This window comes from Cylas formicarius, unplaced genomic scaffold (assembly GCF_029955315.1).
Source record: "Cylas formicarius isolate icCylForm1 unplaced genomic scaffold, icCylForm1.1 PGA_scaffold_9__14_contigs__length_23061073, whole genome shotgun sequence".
NCBI lineage: Eukaryota > Metazoa > Arthropoda > Insecta > Coleoptera > Brentidae > Cylas > Cylas formicarius.
In genome coordinates, this window is record NW_026844365.1 from 5,090,480 (window position 1) to 5,109,446 (window position 18,967).

At 33.8% G+C, this 18,967-nt stretch overlaps 1 protein-coding gene across 2 annotated transcripts in view; it reads right to left on the bottom strand.

The window, feature by feature from the left end:
• The window catches only part of LOC132707526 (uncharacterized), a 95,344-nt gene that overhangs the window by 72,281 nt on the left and 4,096 nt on the right, over positions 1–18,967 (bottom strand). For both annotated transcript variants that reach the window (XM_060679418.1, XM_060679419.1), the window contains exon 2: positions 18,402–18,848. In XM_060679418.1, the coding sequence (XP_060535401.1) occupies positions 18,402–18,480 (79 nt within the window). In that variant the 5' untranslated portion in view covers positions 18,481–18,848. The remainder of the gene's footprint in view (positions 1–18,401; positions 18,849–18,967) is intronic.

Sequence of the window (18,967 nt, forward strand, 5' to 3'; positions counted from 1 at the left end):
ATTTAAAAAAGTTAAGATAGTTGTGAAGGGTTAGATACTCGATAGTTTAAGATAACATTGCGCTTCGGATTAATGTGGGTATCTATTGATCTTGAGAACTTTTTATTCTTCAATTTCTTAGGATATTTAGGGTATTTAAGCGTTTTTTGTTGATTTTGATTTGCAAAAACTTTCATACTCCTTGGTTTTTTCAATTTTTATTTGTTTTTTTTGCATTGGTTTACATTTACTTAAATAAATATTATTAATATTATCCATATTATTATTATTATTATTGTTATTATAGTTGTTGTAATTATTATTATCATTATTATTATTATTACTATTATTATTATTATTATTATTATTTCCTCCTTATTAGGGTAGCAGCTTTAGTGGGGTTTATTAACCAGTCACTAAAGTTGGGGGGGGGGAAGGTTTATGTCTCCGGGATATTCAGGGTCTTTCGGACGATTTTGCAAGTTTCAAGTATTACGGACTTTTGCATTTTTGTAACGATGGTTTTATTCGTTATATTCAGTCTTTCCAGGTATCCTGCAAGCTTCTTGATAACTAGCCCAGTGGCCGATATAATTACAGGGATAACATGTACTGCTTTTAGGGTGAGTATTTTTTTTATATTCCTCTGCCAAGTCGTAATACTTATTAATTTTTTCTCTCTCTTTCTGTTCCAGGTTGTGGTCCGAGGGATGTGAGACGTCGATGAAATACGCCTTTTTATTAGCCTTATCCAGCAGAATAATGTCTGGTCTATTGCTGGCTATTGGTTTATCTGTTACTATAGGTGTATCCCAGTATAGCCGATAATTTTCGTTCTCAAGAACTGGAGCAGGTATGTATTTAAAATATGGACTGTATTTTCCCTCTCCTAGGTTGCATAGCATTGCTAGTTCTTGGTGTACAATATTTGCTGTTAAATTGTGCCTTTTGGTGTATTCAGACGGAGCTAGCGTTTGACATCCTGCTATTACATGTTCGATGGTCTCTGGCACCCGTCCACACATACGACATTTATCATCATCTATTCTGATCTTTTGGATATACTTCTTATAATTCCTAGTCGCTATGCTTCCATCCTGAATAGCTGTGATAAATCCTTCAGTTTCAGCGAATAGCTGCCCCTTAACTAACCAATTTGTTGATTCGCTCCCAGCAGTTTTTAAACTATCTGGATATTTTCCGTGAAGGGGCTTACTCAACCACTTCTCTTTTACCTCATCAAGTGTTGGTATCTCTTTTATTTCATTTTTTCTGAGATCTACAGCTGAGTATCTATCCGACTGACAAGCGAGCTTATGCAACGTCGAAGTATCTTTTTTACGGTGGAAGAACTTCTTTAACTGATTTACTTGACGCCTATGCAGTATGTTGAGGTCAGCCAATCCTCTTCCGCCCGTCGATCTTGGTAAGTATAGCCTTTCAGTGCATGCCTTAGGATGGTGAATTCTATGCTCTGTCATGAGGGTCCTTATTTTCATGTTCAGCCTCTCCAAGTCAGTGTTAGACCATTTTAATATACTAAACGTGTACGTGATTACCGGTACCGCCCATGTGTTTAGAGCTTTAATTTTGTTTTTTCCGATTAGTTCCGTTTTTAATATTTTTATCACCCTGTTTTGCAGTTTAGTTTCTATATTAGCCTTAGCATTGTTCTGATTAATATTAAGATTCTGCTCATATCCTAGATATTTATAATACGCGTTGTTAAGATACATTATTTCGGTTTCAGATTCCAGCTTATCATAAGTTTTTGGTATACCTTTATGAGCTATAGGTTTGGCACACTTATCCAACCCGAATCTCATTTTGATGTCATCTGAGAATTGTTGTGTGAGTTGGATTAATCTATTCAGTGTGTTTTCAGATCCCGCATATAGCTTCAGATCGTCAACGTAAAAGAGGTGGCTTAGTTTATACTTTTGGTCTCCATTTTTCAGCTCGTATCCTAGGTTCGATCTTTTTAAGGCCCAGGAGAGGGGATTCAGGCTCAGGATAAACCATATAGGGCTTAGCGCATCGCCCTGGAAGATTCCACTTCGTATTGGTATTTCTTCGGTGTTCACAGATCCAGTATTATTATTATTATTATTATTATTATTATTATTATTATTATTATTGTTATTATTATCATCTATGGTGTGTCATTTAAGAACTTTAAAGATTTTTAAATTTAAAATGATCCAAAATACATTCGTCGTTTACTTTGAAATCCCTGTACCATCTGATTCAAGTTTCGTTCCATGTGTCTTTTAGGTCATCTTCGATTTGCCTTTAAAAATAATGGCGCTATTGTTATTTTAATGCAAGTGTGAAAACCGACATTTTTTAGAATAAGTAAAATTGGAACAACTATTAGATTTGGGTATGTATTATTATTACTAAAAAAGTTGAAGAATTTTTAAAGGAATTCGAAACAACTAAAAAATGTATGTTTTATTTGTGGCGATTTTTTGAGCCGCGCTGTATACTTTAAAATAAGTTTAAACTTTTGTATCCACCACCAGTCGACTCACCCTGTACAATCATCGATAGTATCGCCATATGCCTGAAATATCCCGTTACCACTTAATTGTCTATGATGATTGACGTAATTGCCTACGTACGGTGGAAATTTAACACAGAACACAGTAATACGAAGCCTAATTCCGAGGAGTTAATAACCAATGTAAGTTATAAACTTCGTTATGGGGAAATATATTATTCGTAGTTCGTAGTAACATTATATGTTGGTAATTACTCAACAATGGTGAGACGGTGGGAAAATCGTTTAAAAAGAAGATCGTCTGTGATGTGGGTCACTTTTGCCTCTCTAGTAACCCACAAATAAAATAGAACGAATGTGACTTTCAATTGGGACTGCGAATCAATATTTTTTCACAACAATCACAGAATATTACGTAAAATTTGTTGTATTTAAAATGAAAATCGAAACAGGAACTGGAAGATTTCACCCCATTTCACAAGGTCAATAATGTGATCTCTATTGTTGACAACCGAAAATGCGACTCGGCGCTTTCAAAAAATCGATCAAATCGAATTTTTCGAAAGCATACGCGCTTGGCAACAAAACTTATAAGCTTCGTTCTGTAACGAAACCCATTGAAACTGAGAATACGGAGGGTCGAGAATTATTTCTTAAAAACAAAAAATCAAACCTGCAAGGGTCTAAAAAAAGCATTTTTCGTAAATGGTTTATGCGATCAAAGAAATTCCGCCGTTTATTCGCCAAAAACTGAAAAATGGATACCTCTTTTAATGAAAAGTGAACATAACTAGAAGATTGTGTGTCTAAGTTGCAGCTAAAACTTTGGTTTCTACCTATTGTACAGGATGTTCGAGATATTCCGTGCAACATTAAAAAATGTACAATTGGAGGTACAATTTGCAGCTACCGAATATTTTTTTAAAAATTTTGAATTTATTTTTAGGTTATTTTGGCATCCAGAGAAAAATGGTTTTCTCGATAACTATTGATCCGATCGGCAAAATTCTTTAACCAGGAGACGCGAAAAATGTAGTATAGATTTTATTTCAATCGTTTTTTCGAATATATTCGGGGTTTTTCAATTATTAGCACAAATCTGAACGATTGATGATGAATGCGATTCTCGAAAACCATTTACTCTATTCCTTTACCAGGAAACGTGGAAGGTTCAGGGCTATAACCTCTACCTCGATTATTTTTTGAATTATATGTAGGGTGTGTATATAATTCAACAAACTTTTTTTACCGTTTTTCTAACCCAAAGGTGTTTTGGTTTAAAGAAGATGGTTTAATTAAATCTTCACATGCTAATTGAAAATTGGTATAGTTTTAACCTTTTCAAACCAATAGTTGATTTTAAAGCTTATTTACTTTTTCGAGAAATTTTAATGACTTTTAAGTATTCTATGGTGATATATGAACCTAAATAAAAAAATTCTATAGCTCAGCAACGGTAGGCTCTAGGAGATTGTCATTTTTTCACTTTTTTTTGTCTGTCCGTTCTCTATTCTTTGTCCTGAACTTTGTCGACGATAACTTTCGAAAAGTTCGAGCTAAACGGTTTAAATTTTACTGCTTTTTCATAGTCCACAAGCCGCACAAGTTATATAAGAATGGGCGTGGTCGAACGTCAGCCGCCATCTTTTTTTTCGATTTTCGACATTGCTATGAAACACTATAAGTGTTCGAAATTTGAATCTATCGAGTTGAAATTTAGCGTACACTTAGAGTTCAGCTCCCTAACGGAACGGAAAATTGGGTGGGCTGGGGCGTCGAGAAGTATTAAAAAAAACAATACTCGAAAACACATGCACATGCACATATAACCATATAACCATATAACCATATAAATGGACAGCTAAGACTTTTTTATTCAAAGTTTTCACGTATTGCACAGGGTGTTCGAGATATTCTGTGCTATATTCCAAAATGTAATATCTGGCTCAAATTTGGAGCTATCGACTTCAAATTTAGCAGATAAGTCCATACCCACATCTAAACTGTAGAGCAATTTTTGAAACTTTTTTTCGGGTTATTTTGGCTTTCAGAAATAAAATATTTTTTCGAAAACCTAACTTGATCGCAAAAATTATTTAAGCACGAATTTTTCAATTATGGACAAAAATCTAAAAGTCCCTGGATATTATTCTTTTTCAGAGTAAATTATTAGCTGTAAATAAAAATTCGCAAAAAATATGGATGCACCAAGAGCTACGATTTTTGTATTTACGGTTGTCGTTTAAAACATACACTGCTCCAAATATTTGTTGAAACTTGAAATTTTGATTTCATTAAGCATTGATGCTGCGGGGTATTTTCGAATAAGTAAAAGCGTCTATTTTAACATCAGGCATCGTTCTTAAGAGTTTAATCTAAATTACAATATGTTCATATATATTACGAAGGTATTTGACTGTGATCCTTCCAGTAAGCACGTATTTACGTATCTGATTCTCGAGCTTTGACCCCCCGAGGCTGTTTTCACTGGATAGTCCAAAAGGTAAGGGTGAGTGAGTACCTGTACTCTATTTTCTTGCAGGTGAGTTTGTGTGCTTGTCGATTAACAATATTCTTCTTGTATTTTTGTGTCTTCTATATAGTTCTTCGATTTATAAACAACAGTCTTTTTCAAGACTATAGATTATATTCGTGGTAGATAAAGGTACGTCATAAGAAACCAGATAAATATTTATTAGAATCTCGCAATTAAACATGAAGGTTCCTGTTTTTTAACACTTTCAAATGTAAATCAGATGTTCGCCTGTTAGAAGAAGACATGGAAAATAACATAAAATTTTCAGACGAAGTGGAGATGGTAGTCGAACCTAATGACAATTTAGAAGACGAACTACTTCAGCAAATAAGAAATAGAACGTAATAAATTGTTACTTTGTACTAATTTTTTTATGTACATGTTTCAAGAATTGCCGGCGAAGAAGAGAGTGTAGGTAGATAAACTCCTAGGATGGTGCTGGAATGCCCGGCAGGGTGTTCTACAAGGGGCTGCGGTTTTGGAGTGATAAACGGTAGGCAAAGTTAGCCACGGGATCGATTGTAAAGGCACTATATTTCTGGTCGAAGTATACGCATGAGCACGATAGAAAAACAATGCGTTTAAATGTAACTGATTTCGGATATCCTAATGTCCGGAAAATCAAAATGACGCATTTCATATACAAAATTTTTATTTTTATATGTTTTGTAAAGGAATTAAACAAACATCTTCCAGATTGAAATTACACTATAAAAAATATCTCTGATAATGTATATGTCCTATTAAACAGCCCGATTTCAGTTAATTGTGTGGTAGTCTTTACCGAAGTAAAAACATTCCCAATCGTAGAATCGAAAAATCGATTTGATGCGTCGGCGCAGGTCTGAATCGGCCTCGACCTAACACGCCGGACTATACCGTTAAAGGTATAGAATTTCGTGGCCTACTTTATGTTTTCCTTTTTAATTAGTTTAAAAGTGTAGAATATTTGATTTGGTACGTCTAATAGGTTTTTGTTTGCGCTGGGAAGATTTCGACGTCCCAGTATCGACGTGAAATGCAAGTACGCGTTTAACTTTTACTCTCTCATTTTGCCCCGATTTAGGACATGAAGAAGCACATTTAATGCAACGTTAGTCATAAAGGCGCCTTACGAAATGGTAAAATAAATTGTATTATCGCACGGGCATTGGTTCCAAAATGACTTTTTAACGATGGCTCATAATGATAAGTGAACCCATCAAAAAGGATTGCGAAAACAAGCTGAAATGTATCGCAGATATGATTTCGACAACCTACACACCCCACAAAAATTATCGCTATTTTACGAAAATAAAAAAGTTATACCAAAAAATAATACATATACCAGATTGAAAGGAAATTATATGGAATGTCTAGTATAAGATGATATACTGACTTAAATGTTAAAAATTCGGGATAGCGTTTTTAAAAACATTCATTCGGACTAGCCCATACAGCGATGAGTTATCGTCGCTTATATTTGGGCTTCGTCTGCAGTTCGGGGCATGTAAGAAGCTTCAACATTTTCTTTTTGGCAGGTTTCCTCTTTGGATGCGGTTTTTGTTCAATTCTCGTACCTTTTCCAAAAAGACCTTCTTATGATGATTATTCCAAAAACAATAACAATTATTTGGAACGTTTTTGTTTCTTCTGTATTTATTTATTTATATTTATTTTTGAAAGACTGGGAGTATCCCGGACTTTCATTGCGTTAACTGGATTTTTGGTAACAATATTGGATTTTTACATCGTTAAAGAATTTTTCTTCATTTCGACACTTTACTGGTATCTTAATAAGTACTGATAGCAGTTTTTCAGGCTTCTGTGGCAGAACAAGAACTAAATGTTCAGTGATCTGTTCGATAATTGCTTCTGACAGGTTTGTTTTCATAATGGCGCAGTTTTCCATTCCGTTGTCTCGGGGGTGAATTTCTTCTTTACAAAAGTAGATTTCTTCGATGACGGTGAATGGGGTGAATTGTCTCTTCTTCTCCGCTTGTGCCATATAAGGGTAACGGGGTATAAAAATTGATTGATTTTGGATTATTGGGAAAATATGGTAAAAAGAAAATATTTTGGATCTTAAAATTGGTACATGGACTGCAAAGATCACTTTCGAGTCAACAAAATTTACCTGAGTTCCCTTGTTGAGTCATTGTTTTGACTCTTGTTTGGTTTTTGTTCCCTAACTTTAAAATTAGATCTTATACAAAGGTATCAGAGAGGAACAAGGAAAAGGCACTTACGGCACTTTTTTCCGGCTTAATTTTCCCAACTCGTCACATGCGGGTTGTACCGTTGTTCTGCTTCCTTTGATGCTAGTTCTGCGTGCTGAAGGATTTGAGAATCCACCTAGCTTAGAAAATCCGTTCCGACTGCGCCAGTTAAATGTTCAAAATTTTATACAGAAAGCAAAATAAAGTTTTACTCGGACTAGCCGATACAAAGGCTGGATTCGATTTCGGGACAATTGCCATATTCCTTAAAAATGGTCAAGTTTGCCTGATCGCAACCATATTATCTATGTTTGCAATTGTTTTAACAATGTTCTCCTTTTGACAACTAATCAAAACTAAAGATCTGCAGCTTAAGTTAAATAACTTAAGGAGCAAGGGACATTTATTTTGGCTTATCCCCAAAACGGGTTAGAAAAGTAGCCTTTGACTGTGCTAAATAAAAAGATTTTAATCGAACTGATATTAACAAGATATCTGGAATATGGATGAGACAGGTAAAACAGATTTTTCCTCACTCAGCCAAGCAGATTGGAAGGGTTAAATCACAAGAACGGGGTAACTTGGTTACTATCGCAGCAGCTGTGTCGGCTACGGGCAATTCAGTGCCCCCCTTTAGGGATCATTTCCTCAATAACGGCCCCTCCTTCAAGAAAATTCAATTTAAAAGTAAATTCGATCCAAAATTTTGAAAATTAAAATGTTTTGGATTTTCAGAAATTTTGGTGGGAGTTTTTGACCCCCCCCCCTTAAGAAAATTAAATCGAAAAAAAAATTTTTTTTTAAAAAGCGAGGAGGGGGTCGATTATATAGAATTTAAATTATAAAGCGAAATTTTTAGGGTTTATATATGATTTCTATTTAAAAGGGGGTAGACAAATTCTATAAGTCGAAAATGTGTCTTTTTTAATATAGAAATTTTATTTAAAAAATTTGGAATTTTGTCAACCTTTTGAAGGGAAATCTTAATTTTTTTGATTTTTTTAATTTTTGAATAAAAAAAATATACAAAAATTTGAAAAATTTTGTACCGTCTTAGGCCCCCAAGATTAGTATGTCTGGTATATTGGACCATAATTTAAAAATAGAATTTTTTAGTTCATTTTTTATATAATTTATGAATTATATGTAAGTTTAGGTTTTAAAATAAATAAAAATAAGAAAATAATTAAAATTAATAAATTTAATTAAATAAATAGGCAATAAGGAGGATTAAATATTAAGCAATCTTAGATTTAGTAAAAAATTTAAGTACTGACAAAATTTGTGCCAGCAGTAGCGGTTATACAAATAGTATATTATCAAAGTATATAGGTTTTAATTAATTAGTTAAGTGAAAATATAATTAATTAGGTGAAATTTTAAATTATTAGCAAAATTTATTTAAAATTAATGAAGTTAGGAAATTTATTTTTAAACTAGGATTAGATACCCTATTATTTTAAATGTAAATAAAATGGACCTAATTATTAGAAGTTATGATCTTCAAAATTAAGAAAAATGGCGGCATTTTAGTCTATTTAGAGGAACCTGTTTATTAATTGATAGTCCGCGAATTGAATTACTTTTTCTTTAAGTTTATATATCTTCGTTAAAAATATTTTTATTGAAATTTAATGTTTCATTATTTATTAAGAAAAAATTTCAGATCGTTATGTAATTTATGAAAAAGATTAAATTAAATTAATTCATATTGATTTATTAATATAATTATTAATAATAAAGTGGATTTAAAAATAATATTTTTAAGCTCTAAAATATGTACATATCGCCCGTCACTTTCACTTTAAGGTGGAATAAGTCGTACAAAGTAGGTGTACCGGAAGGTGCATCTAGAAAGATCAAGCTAAAGCTAATTATTAAGTATTTTTTTTACACTAAAAAGTTTGCTGTGAAATTCAGTACAGTTTGAATATAAAATGTTATTATTATTTTAATTATAAATTTTATTAAAATAAAAATATTAGAGTTTTATTATTAAATAAAATGATTATTTTAATTATAGATAATTAGTAATGTGAAAGAATAAGCCCCAGACATTGAACAGACGCGTGTTTGCAAATACGGCATGTAATGCCTGGGTAACTAACAATCCAGGTAAAACTATATAACTATGAATATATATGCCATTCCCGAAATACTCTATACAGCATTTCTATTGGCAGCCACACCAACAATGTAACACCGGGATTTTACCGCCACCAGCTATAGAATCCCAAGTTGGAGAAGAAACCGTTTGTCCAGTGTCAACTTCAACTTTCTCATAGAAAAACTCATAATCAATCTCCTTCAGACCTCAGTTATCCGAATCAAAATGTTCTGGTTTTTCAACTACTTCCCGCATTCACTCCAAAATTCTCCTTCTATCACCATAAGACCCTTGCCTAAAGCAGCTCCAGGAGGCAGAAAGATCTGGAGGGGCAAAAGTGATAAAAAGGAGAATTTCAGACAAAGAGAAGTCACCAAAAAAACTTAAAATAAAGCAACGAAACAGAAATCTCAGCAGCTCGGATGAGACGGATGAAGATGACTGTTTCTGTTCAATATGCTCAGATATTTCCATAAATAGCCTGCCAAAAGAAGGGTGGATAAGAAACAGTGTACAAAATCAAAATATACTTCCCCTTTGAAGGTCTTTGGAAAAAAAATGAGTTTGCACCTGATCGCACTTATAAAAGTTTTAAAAATCTTTATTGGGCAATACAAAGATTTTTTATTTGTAATCAAAAATGGGGAATATTCCATAAATACGCATATTAAAGCATTCAAATATTCAGTTCTATGGATGTTGACGTGAATATATATTCCAAGAATCTTCGAATTACACACTTTTTGGTTTCGCATGGAATATTCGTAATGAATATTCTATATCCTTCCAATATTCTATAGTACTTATTGACAATAAGTACATCCAGAGAATATTACGCAAATATACTGAAATATTTCTATGAATATTAGAGGAATATTCATAGCGAATCAGTAATACAGGTAAAATATGGCTTAATAAAGTAACATTATCGTGAATAAGCGTAATTTTATTATTTTTTTGACATATAAAATGAGCGCAAACAGCAATAATTATACAATGAAAATTCCATAAATATGCATATTAAGATAGTCAGATATTTTGAGAAAGTTCCATGGATGTTCGCGTGGATATTTTATATTCTAAGGAATCTTTTGGTTTTGCATAGAAAGAATATTCTATATTTTTCAAATTTTATGTACTACTTATTGACAATAAGTACATCCAGAGAATATTACGCAAATATACTGAAATATTTCTATGAATATTAGAGGAATATTCATAGCGAATCAGTAATACAGGTAAAATATGGCTTAATAAAGTAACATTATCGTGAATAAGCGTAATTTTATTATTTTTTTGACATATAAAATGAGCGCAAACAGCAATAATTATACAATGAAAATTCCATAAATATGCATATTAAGATAGTCAGATATTTTGAGAAAGTTCCATGGATGTTCGCGTGGATATTTTATATTCTAAGGAATCTTTTGGTTTTGCATAGAAAGAATATTCTATATTTTTCAAATTTTATGTACTACTTATTGACAATAAGTACATCCAGAGAATGGTACACAAATATACTGAAATATTCCTGTGAATATTAGAGGAATATTCACAGCCAATCTGTAACACAGATAAAATATCGCTTAATTAAATTAAATTAGCTTTTTTTTTCGGATTATCATGCATTCAATATATCAAGAAAATCCATCATTGTATCTGGTGACTTCTGCATTTTATTGTATTTTTAATAAAAATATTTTTTTGCTTTATAAAACCACTATTGAATATATTTAAAAAACGTATCTTTGCATCCATTGACTTTTGCGTCGTGATCTTGAATAAGCATCATTTTATAGTTTTTTTGACATATCACACAGTAAAATACTGAATATTCCATAAATATGCATAATAAGATATTCGGATGGTATGAGAAAGTTCGCGTGAATATCTATATTCGAAGGAATCTTCGAATTGCACACTTTTTGGTTTTGCGCAGAAGGATTATTCTATATTTTTTCAAAATTTTTGTCGAAACCGAGTTTTAAAATTCAAGATATCAATTGCGCCCCCTGGCGGCCATTTCAAAAACTCGAATATAATTTTTAAGAATATTATTGTTATAGGTTAAGAGCCCGACTCGAATCGATCCAACAATCGTGTATCTATTATTAGTTTAACTTTTGCTGTTATTATTTTGTTTTCTATCAACATGGCTGTAATTTTTTGTAAATACTTACTTTAAGTTAGGCAAAACCATTGAACTTGACGGCTCCGCCCAAACTTTGAATATCGAGTAAGGAAACAGGATACCGATTTTTTTTTTTTTTTTTTTGAGAAAACGGAAAACGAAATTTAACAAAGAAATTTCAAAAATGTCGAGTAGCCCAGCTCTACCCTATTAGAAATATGAAAACAATGAAGTTTGCGCGACAACGACATGGTGGCCTATAATACACTGCTCAAAAAAAGAAAGTGCTTTAAGAGTCGCATCAGTTTTTTATGAAACCAGCCGTACCCATCAAAAGTCGCAACGGAATATTGTCAACCATTACCCGGTGCCAAATTCAACAATACATGTGATAAAATGGCGGCACCGGACCGTTGGTCGCAATTAAGAGTCAAGTCAAAGAAAGCAATAGAAAATTAAACATCATTATCGGTCATCTGCTGCCAAACGCTGCACGTTACGTAATAGGCGATTCGTATTCCCCGTTCGGCTGGTTAAGATCTCGAAGAACCGAACGGTATCGGCGAAACCGTTTTAAGATTCTTCACTGGTCAAGTTCGTTAATGTCGGGGAGATGTGGAAGTTTAAGGCAGCGAAACGTAGCGAAAAATAGGCTACGGCCTCTCGGCTATAGTAAATTCCTAGGTCCACGAAATATTGACAAAATGCTAAGCGTCAACTAAATGCCCCGCATATCCGACAAATTATTATTTTAACGGGAAGATTTTGGCAAATCAAACACTAAAAAGAAATCACATATTTTTATCGCGATGCATTTAATATTTCAACCACGTATTCTGTGACCCAACTAGGATCCAAACCGTTTTTAACATACAGGGTGTTAAGTTTGAAAAAGTGACGGCGATTTTTTGTAAATATTTTCCAAACACGTTAATATTTTTAAATAAAATTTCGTACAGAACTAAAACTTTGTATTGGATTGTCTTCTAGGGTTGGTAACATGCGTGAGAAAAAATTGCCCCTAATATTTTGTGAATAATTTTGAAAATATGAAGTTTTCTACTTAAATAAGGTACCCTTGGCACACCTCGCTAAAACAAACGACGAGAAAATACATTTTTTTCTATAAAATTTAGTTATAATAATAATAACACTCATTTTAGATTTTTTATTAATTTTAATGCATTCAAAAATACTACACGAACAGAGTGGGGTTTTTACATTCATATGGTCCCGCTAGATGGCGTTTGAGTGATCGGGTGTTTTGTACGTATCTTAAAATGTGGTCGCGAAAGTGCCAATGATGTTTTTGTGGCGAATTTATTAAAGATATCGCACGTTCTCTGTGAAGCATATGAAGCATATTTTGACTTTGTATTCTTAAACAAGCCAAGCCATGGGCTTGGTGAATGTTATAGACATACTAATATTTTTTTTTATATTTTAGGTTGGTACCGAGGTGAGAAAACGTATATGACATTTGCAATACCAAGGATATGACCTGAAGCAATAGACCACATTAGTGACCGCGACTTTTGCATTGTGATTCTAAGTAAAGGACGTATAGGTACAAATACAAAACCTATCTTGGATGTTCCTCTGTTCCAATTGAACCGAGAAAATTATCGCAGAAAAGTAAGAAGTTTTTACCTACACCAAAACAACGAAAACTCTACTCTCTATCTTATTACTACATTACTACAAAAGATTTCGACGACTTGATCAGAGATTAAAATTTGTCAAAAAATAAAGCACAGCTTTTAAGCTCTCGCTTAAAACAATGGAATTTGCTTGATGATGGTAATATCGGGCATCAGCAGACTGGACATGAAATATTATTTTTTCACAAAAAATGACTTTATTACACAAGAAAAACCAATTTCCATCTCTTACAATCGTTCACTCAGTACATCGAAAAGAATATTAGGAAAGTGTTAAAATCTTGCTTGAATCTGTAAGGTATCGCGAGTATAACTGGCAGTTGATGGTGGGATTATTAACGAGATTACGGAGCGGATATACAAAATATCCGTGTTATCTATGCTTATGGGAGAGCAAAGCGGATGCTAGTTATTATATTCAACGGTCATAGCGTGTAAAACCAGAACTATATGTTGTAAAACTAAACGTAAAATTTGAACCCATTGTTGAAGCGGAAAATGTGTTAATGCAAAAAATTTGTTAAGAAATTGCATGAAACTTCAGAAGCTTTTGAGTACATACTTGTTTTTTACTAAGTTATCAGAAGCACACGTTAAAACTGCAATTTTTGCTGGTCCGCATATGAAAAATTATCAACCATGCCGAATTGTATTCAAAACGCAGGTTCAAAGCAGCCCTTTCTTGATTTTTAGAAAATGACGAAGCTGAAAACTACGTTCGTTAAGAATATGCTAAAGAAATTAAGGCTGCAGCATGTCATTAAAAGCACTTATGTTGTATTCTCATCTAGATAAATTTTAAAGCAACATGGGAGCGTATTCTGAAGAGCAAGGAGAACGTTTTCACCAGGACGTTATCAATTTATTATTATTATTTAATTAGTTATTGAGAAAAAAGTACTTATACATACATAAACAAATGTAGCAATGTCTGCAACTAATATATACTAATAAATCTTATTGCGACTCAGATCTTTGATCTCCAGAGAACTAACAAGGAGCTCTACAGTGTTTTCTAACATTCCCCATATTCTGTCGTATATTTCCATGACATGTTCGACGAACTTACCATATTTTCCCCAATCGCGAGAGGGTTTCAGCGTCCCTCATTTTAAGATTGGTGCCTTGCTTAATTCACATTGATACGAAGAAAGTTCCAATTTACAATGTCCAGTGGCTCCTTTTCAGCATATCTTTCTGAAATCGCTTCTTGTTTAAAGGAGAGTTAATAAGATCTAACATTTGCTGGAAGTATGGGATTAATTATTAGTATTTTACCTTTTTCCGAGAGTTTTCATTGAATGTTTTACCGATTACCATTTTTCTACCATTAAATGTGATTTTCTGTTTTGAACGACAATTAATTTCCTTCGAAGTTTTCCAAAATTTACTACAGTTTGTTTTTTTCTTTGGTGACCTCATGAGACCGTGTCTATGCTTATGCACAAATCGGTATATGTGCTGTCCAACTCAAGTTGGAAGGTTGAGGTTTGATAACAAAGAGCCGGTTTCCTTCCTCATATGGAAATTTTAATTCTGGTATCCTCAAAAAATGTCCAAATCGCTTAACACCCTTGATAGAAATTATATATAACTTCTGCACTGCAATATCAACATATGTACGGTGAATCCAATGTCGGCCAGCAAGGCTAATATGTTTCCATATGCGTATATTTTCAATGAAGTTCCTATTTAAGTCCGTAATTTTTCTTTTTTTTGTAATTTATTTTTGTATGAGCTTGAGATTTCAATGAGAGTTTCAATACCTACCAATTTATAATCTGGTATGTGGTCGCTGTTGTACGGATTGTCCTAAATAAGGTTCCCTACCATTTTAAGCAAAAAATTTCCTATATATAGAATCTTCCGTTCATCTGGAGTAAACGCCAGCTGCCTTATTTTAAAAGAGAGAATTATTTCATTTTTCATTGAAGTTTGAATGTATTTTTTCCCAAACGTTTTGTTGACGACTGTTATACCGGAAAATCACGTAAATGCTTTTAATAATTTTCTTTCTAATTTACAATTTACTATTTAAATGGAAAAAAAATAAATTTTAGGCGCTTTGCGTAGTAGATGGCTGTGGTAGCTTGGATTATCCATGACAATAACAATTACACGATTATTCAACCAACTGGTCAACACTGCCTTGTCACTCGAGAAAGAATAATTTTATTGTAAACGGCTTCACCCAATAACAATAGGTAAAAACATCGTTGACGTTTTATTGGGGAGGGTCCATCGAAAGTCAACACGATGGCGATGGCGACAGACTATACCTATCATGTATTTAGACTAGTTGGAGTGAACACGGTAAAATGATAGAATCTCTGGAGCGAACAGAAATTCCTATGGAAATTCGTCGAGGAGTAAGATCTTCAGGAGAGCGTTGAATGGAATTCGGAGTGGAATATGTAACATCCGTTACGCTGACGACAATGTCTTGATAGCTAAAATTCTGGAGAACCTACAAGAACTAGTGAGGTCTCTTAATATTACCAGCAACGAGTATGATCTAGAACTTAATGCCAGAACGACAAAGTACATGGTAATCAGCAAAACTCCAACACCATCATGATTCTGTGGAAACCAAATATCGACACATTCACTACAATGAAAAACCTACTCACCAACAGAAACCTCTACTACTACATCTATCCGGTGCTTCTGTAGGGAGTGGAGAGTTGGACAATATCGGAGGCTATTGAGAAACGAATTAATGCCTTTGTCCTGAACAGAATACGATGCCAGCCACAGCCCTTACTCACAATTAAAAAACGTAAACTTGAATACTCTGGGCACGCTATGGGAAACAAAAATAAATATCGCCTATTACAGAATATCAAATAGAAGAAAAAAGAGGCCCGGGTAGAAAGAGAATCTCCTGGTTGGCAAACCTTCGCAAATGCTATGGCGCTACCCCCACCGAGCTATTCAGATGTGCTGCATGAGAAGAAGAAGAAGAAGTTGTCTTAGTGGATATAAATATTATTATCATTACTATTATTCCAAAAATTATTACAAATTTGCAAGTGATTATGGTACTTTCCTACGTTTAACCTCCTACTACTTGTCATTTAATTCTTATCTGTGCAACCGAACGGTTTTTTTAGAAAATTCTGATCTCATTGAGGCAATGTGGGTAGTTTCGCTGTTATCTAGGGTCGCGTAAGCTTAAACGTTGTTCAATCGTTCAACTTTCTTTTTCGTTCTGTTTTGAAATGACATATGAAATTGGTAAGTGAAAGCCGATGTTTTGAAGATACGGAATCGATAAAACCTATTCTCAACCTGTATGTTACGGATACTATTTAAGAGTCGATTTCAAATTTGATTAAATTTAATTTAATTGATTACCAAAAAGCTACGAACAAGTCCAGTTCAATGAAGACCTAAGCCAATATAACTATGGCAATATTGTAAATTTTATATACCGCACGAGTCAACTGTACTTAAAGGTATTTATAAGCAAAGTGTAAATAACATTTTTAAAAAAGTGGATGAAAATTATTTATATCTTGTCCTTAATGAAACAAGTAACTCATGTAGGAGATATATTGCACACGCATTGGTTGGAGTATCTGAAGATAGCCCTCACTCTACTCTATTTTCAAAAACAAATTCAGCTTTCTAGAATCAAATTTAGTATTTTTAAAAATTAAAAACGCCTTTAAAGGCAGGGAATATATGAAAATGGGATATATGGATAAATTCTCGAAAATTTATAGATATTATAACTGCATCCGAATAATTGTAAAAAAAAAACAATAATTAACAGACCAGTTTTCCATGGTAAGCAGCTTCACGCGTTCAATTTTATAAGGAAAATTGGAAACTTGAACAAAATTTTCATTTGAAAAATATTTTATACTATTAAAAGAACACTGTTCACCAAAATGCGCTGCCATTGGCTGCGACCGGTTGTGACGTCAATTAGCTCGTCAGACGGTAGCATAGAGGAGCCATGAGACAACGACAACGCGTTACTCTTGGTGGTTTGAATTTTAATTAAATTAAATTAAATATAGTAGCCTTAGGAAATAATATTTATATGTGCCCTTGTTCAGGCAACGCCACACATCTGATGCAGCTCCTAGATATGGCTGCGAAAGCAGAGCAAATATTCCGGAACTTTGCCTAAAGAACACTTCTCGGCCTTAATTTCACTTCTGTGGAACGAAGTTTCAAAGACTATAGAGACAAATTTAAAAGCAGGATTTAGAATGAATGATGAAGTCTTAAGGAAGATTCCCTGAAAACGTGCCAGAAACTGAACGAATTCTTGATTCATCATTGGTAATGTTTTAAAAGAAATGAGGGGAACAAGCGAAGACCAGAATAAAAGAGCAAAGAAGTTTGGATATAGAAGACGGATGATTAATGAAGTGAAAGCGATTGCCAATGGGCAAATCCAAAATCAAGCCCACACAATCCCGGACGACAGCGACGAAGAATTTCATTGTTTCTCTAACAGCGAGCCAGGGCCCTCAGAAATGTCACCAAAAAGGGTCGCAGACTAAGCCAAGAAACCTAAAGTGCGTCTTCCTATTAGCATAACAAAAGCAAATTTGAGAAGGGCGATTTAAATTCAAAATACGCCGCATGCTTTTTAAAAACTTCACGGAGGTGGCCGACTGGAATTGGGATCGAAAATTTAAAAAGTCTAAATTTAAGGTTTTTTTTTGCCAAAAGTTTACTTAGTTTCTAAGTTAAGAAATGCTTTTTTGCCGTATTTGGCGTTCTAGATTTTCTTGTTTAATTTTAAAACTGCAGCTAGTTTAAAAGTTTTATATTTGTAATAACTAATCTAAAGTGCCGTAAATAAAAGTTTTGATACTGCGAAATGAACATTTGTGTCAAGTTAGCCCCGAATGTCGGGTAACTTTGAAAGTCATATAATAATAAACAAAAAAAAATTGTATTCGATGGCACAATTTAGCACTTAGTTTGTTGTTTTTTTTTTTTCGAAATTTTGTATTTGTTTTATATAACATTTTCACGTTTTTAAATTTTAAAAATACTTAGACATATGGCCATTTTTTCTTGACGAAACTTTCCTCTGTTCGGTAGGTTCGATTTTTTAAATATTTTTATTGTGCCATTATTTATATTTCGTTTTGTAGTTGTTGTTTGTCGGGAGGGTGTATTTGCGAATCAAATAGTGCGGATTCCTAAGTAATATCGTATATTTAATTTCATTAAACACCTGTCACCGTTTCACCGAAAACCGTTACCCGCGTTCGACCGTCAGTACTTTAAACTGTCTTCCGCCCGTCGCCTTACCTCCTAGCAAAACAAGTCCCAAAATAACAAAGGGTAAACCGGAAGGGGGCGGCCCGCCCCTGCACTTGCACTGCATCATTATTCGGTGCACCACTCGCGCGCACTTCTTGGTAGGACGGAGCGTACCGACGAACGGTTGGTAGCAGAAAGCTGAACGCTAACTGGCGCTCCAAATAACTGCGGATTGGGTCTTCGCGTTAAACTGAAGACACCGATGACGTAGACGAAGAAGCAAGGTGGAAGGACGGAAGTCGGTCGACTCGACATTTAGGTAGTCCTAGGGTAACATCGCAATGCGGAACGGCTATATGAGAACGCTTACGCACAGTGGGCTAGGATGACACAAAAGTTTGAATAATTCCTTTTCTACTACCATGTTCCTTGCATCTTGGGCCTCATCGGAAAGTAGTCCGATGGGCACTGGACTGGACGTCACGATCTCTTTTCCTGTGTATCAAAATTTTATGAATAGTTACTGGCATTTTGTACCAAGGATGCAGGGAAACAAATAATCGAGCAGTTGCTTTCCAATAGATTTTAAAAAGTGAGGAAATGCCATATACCAG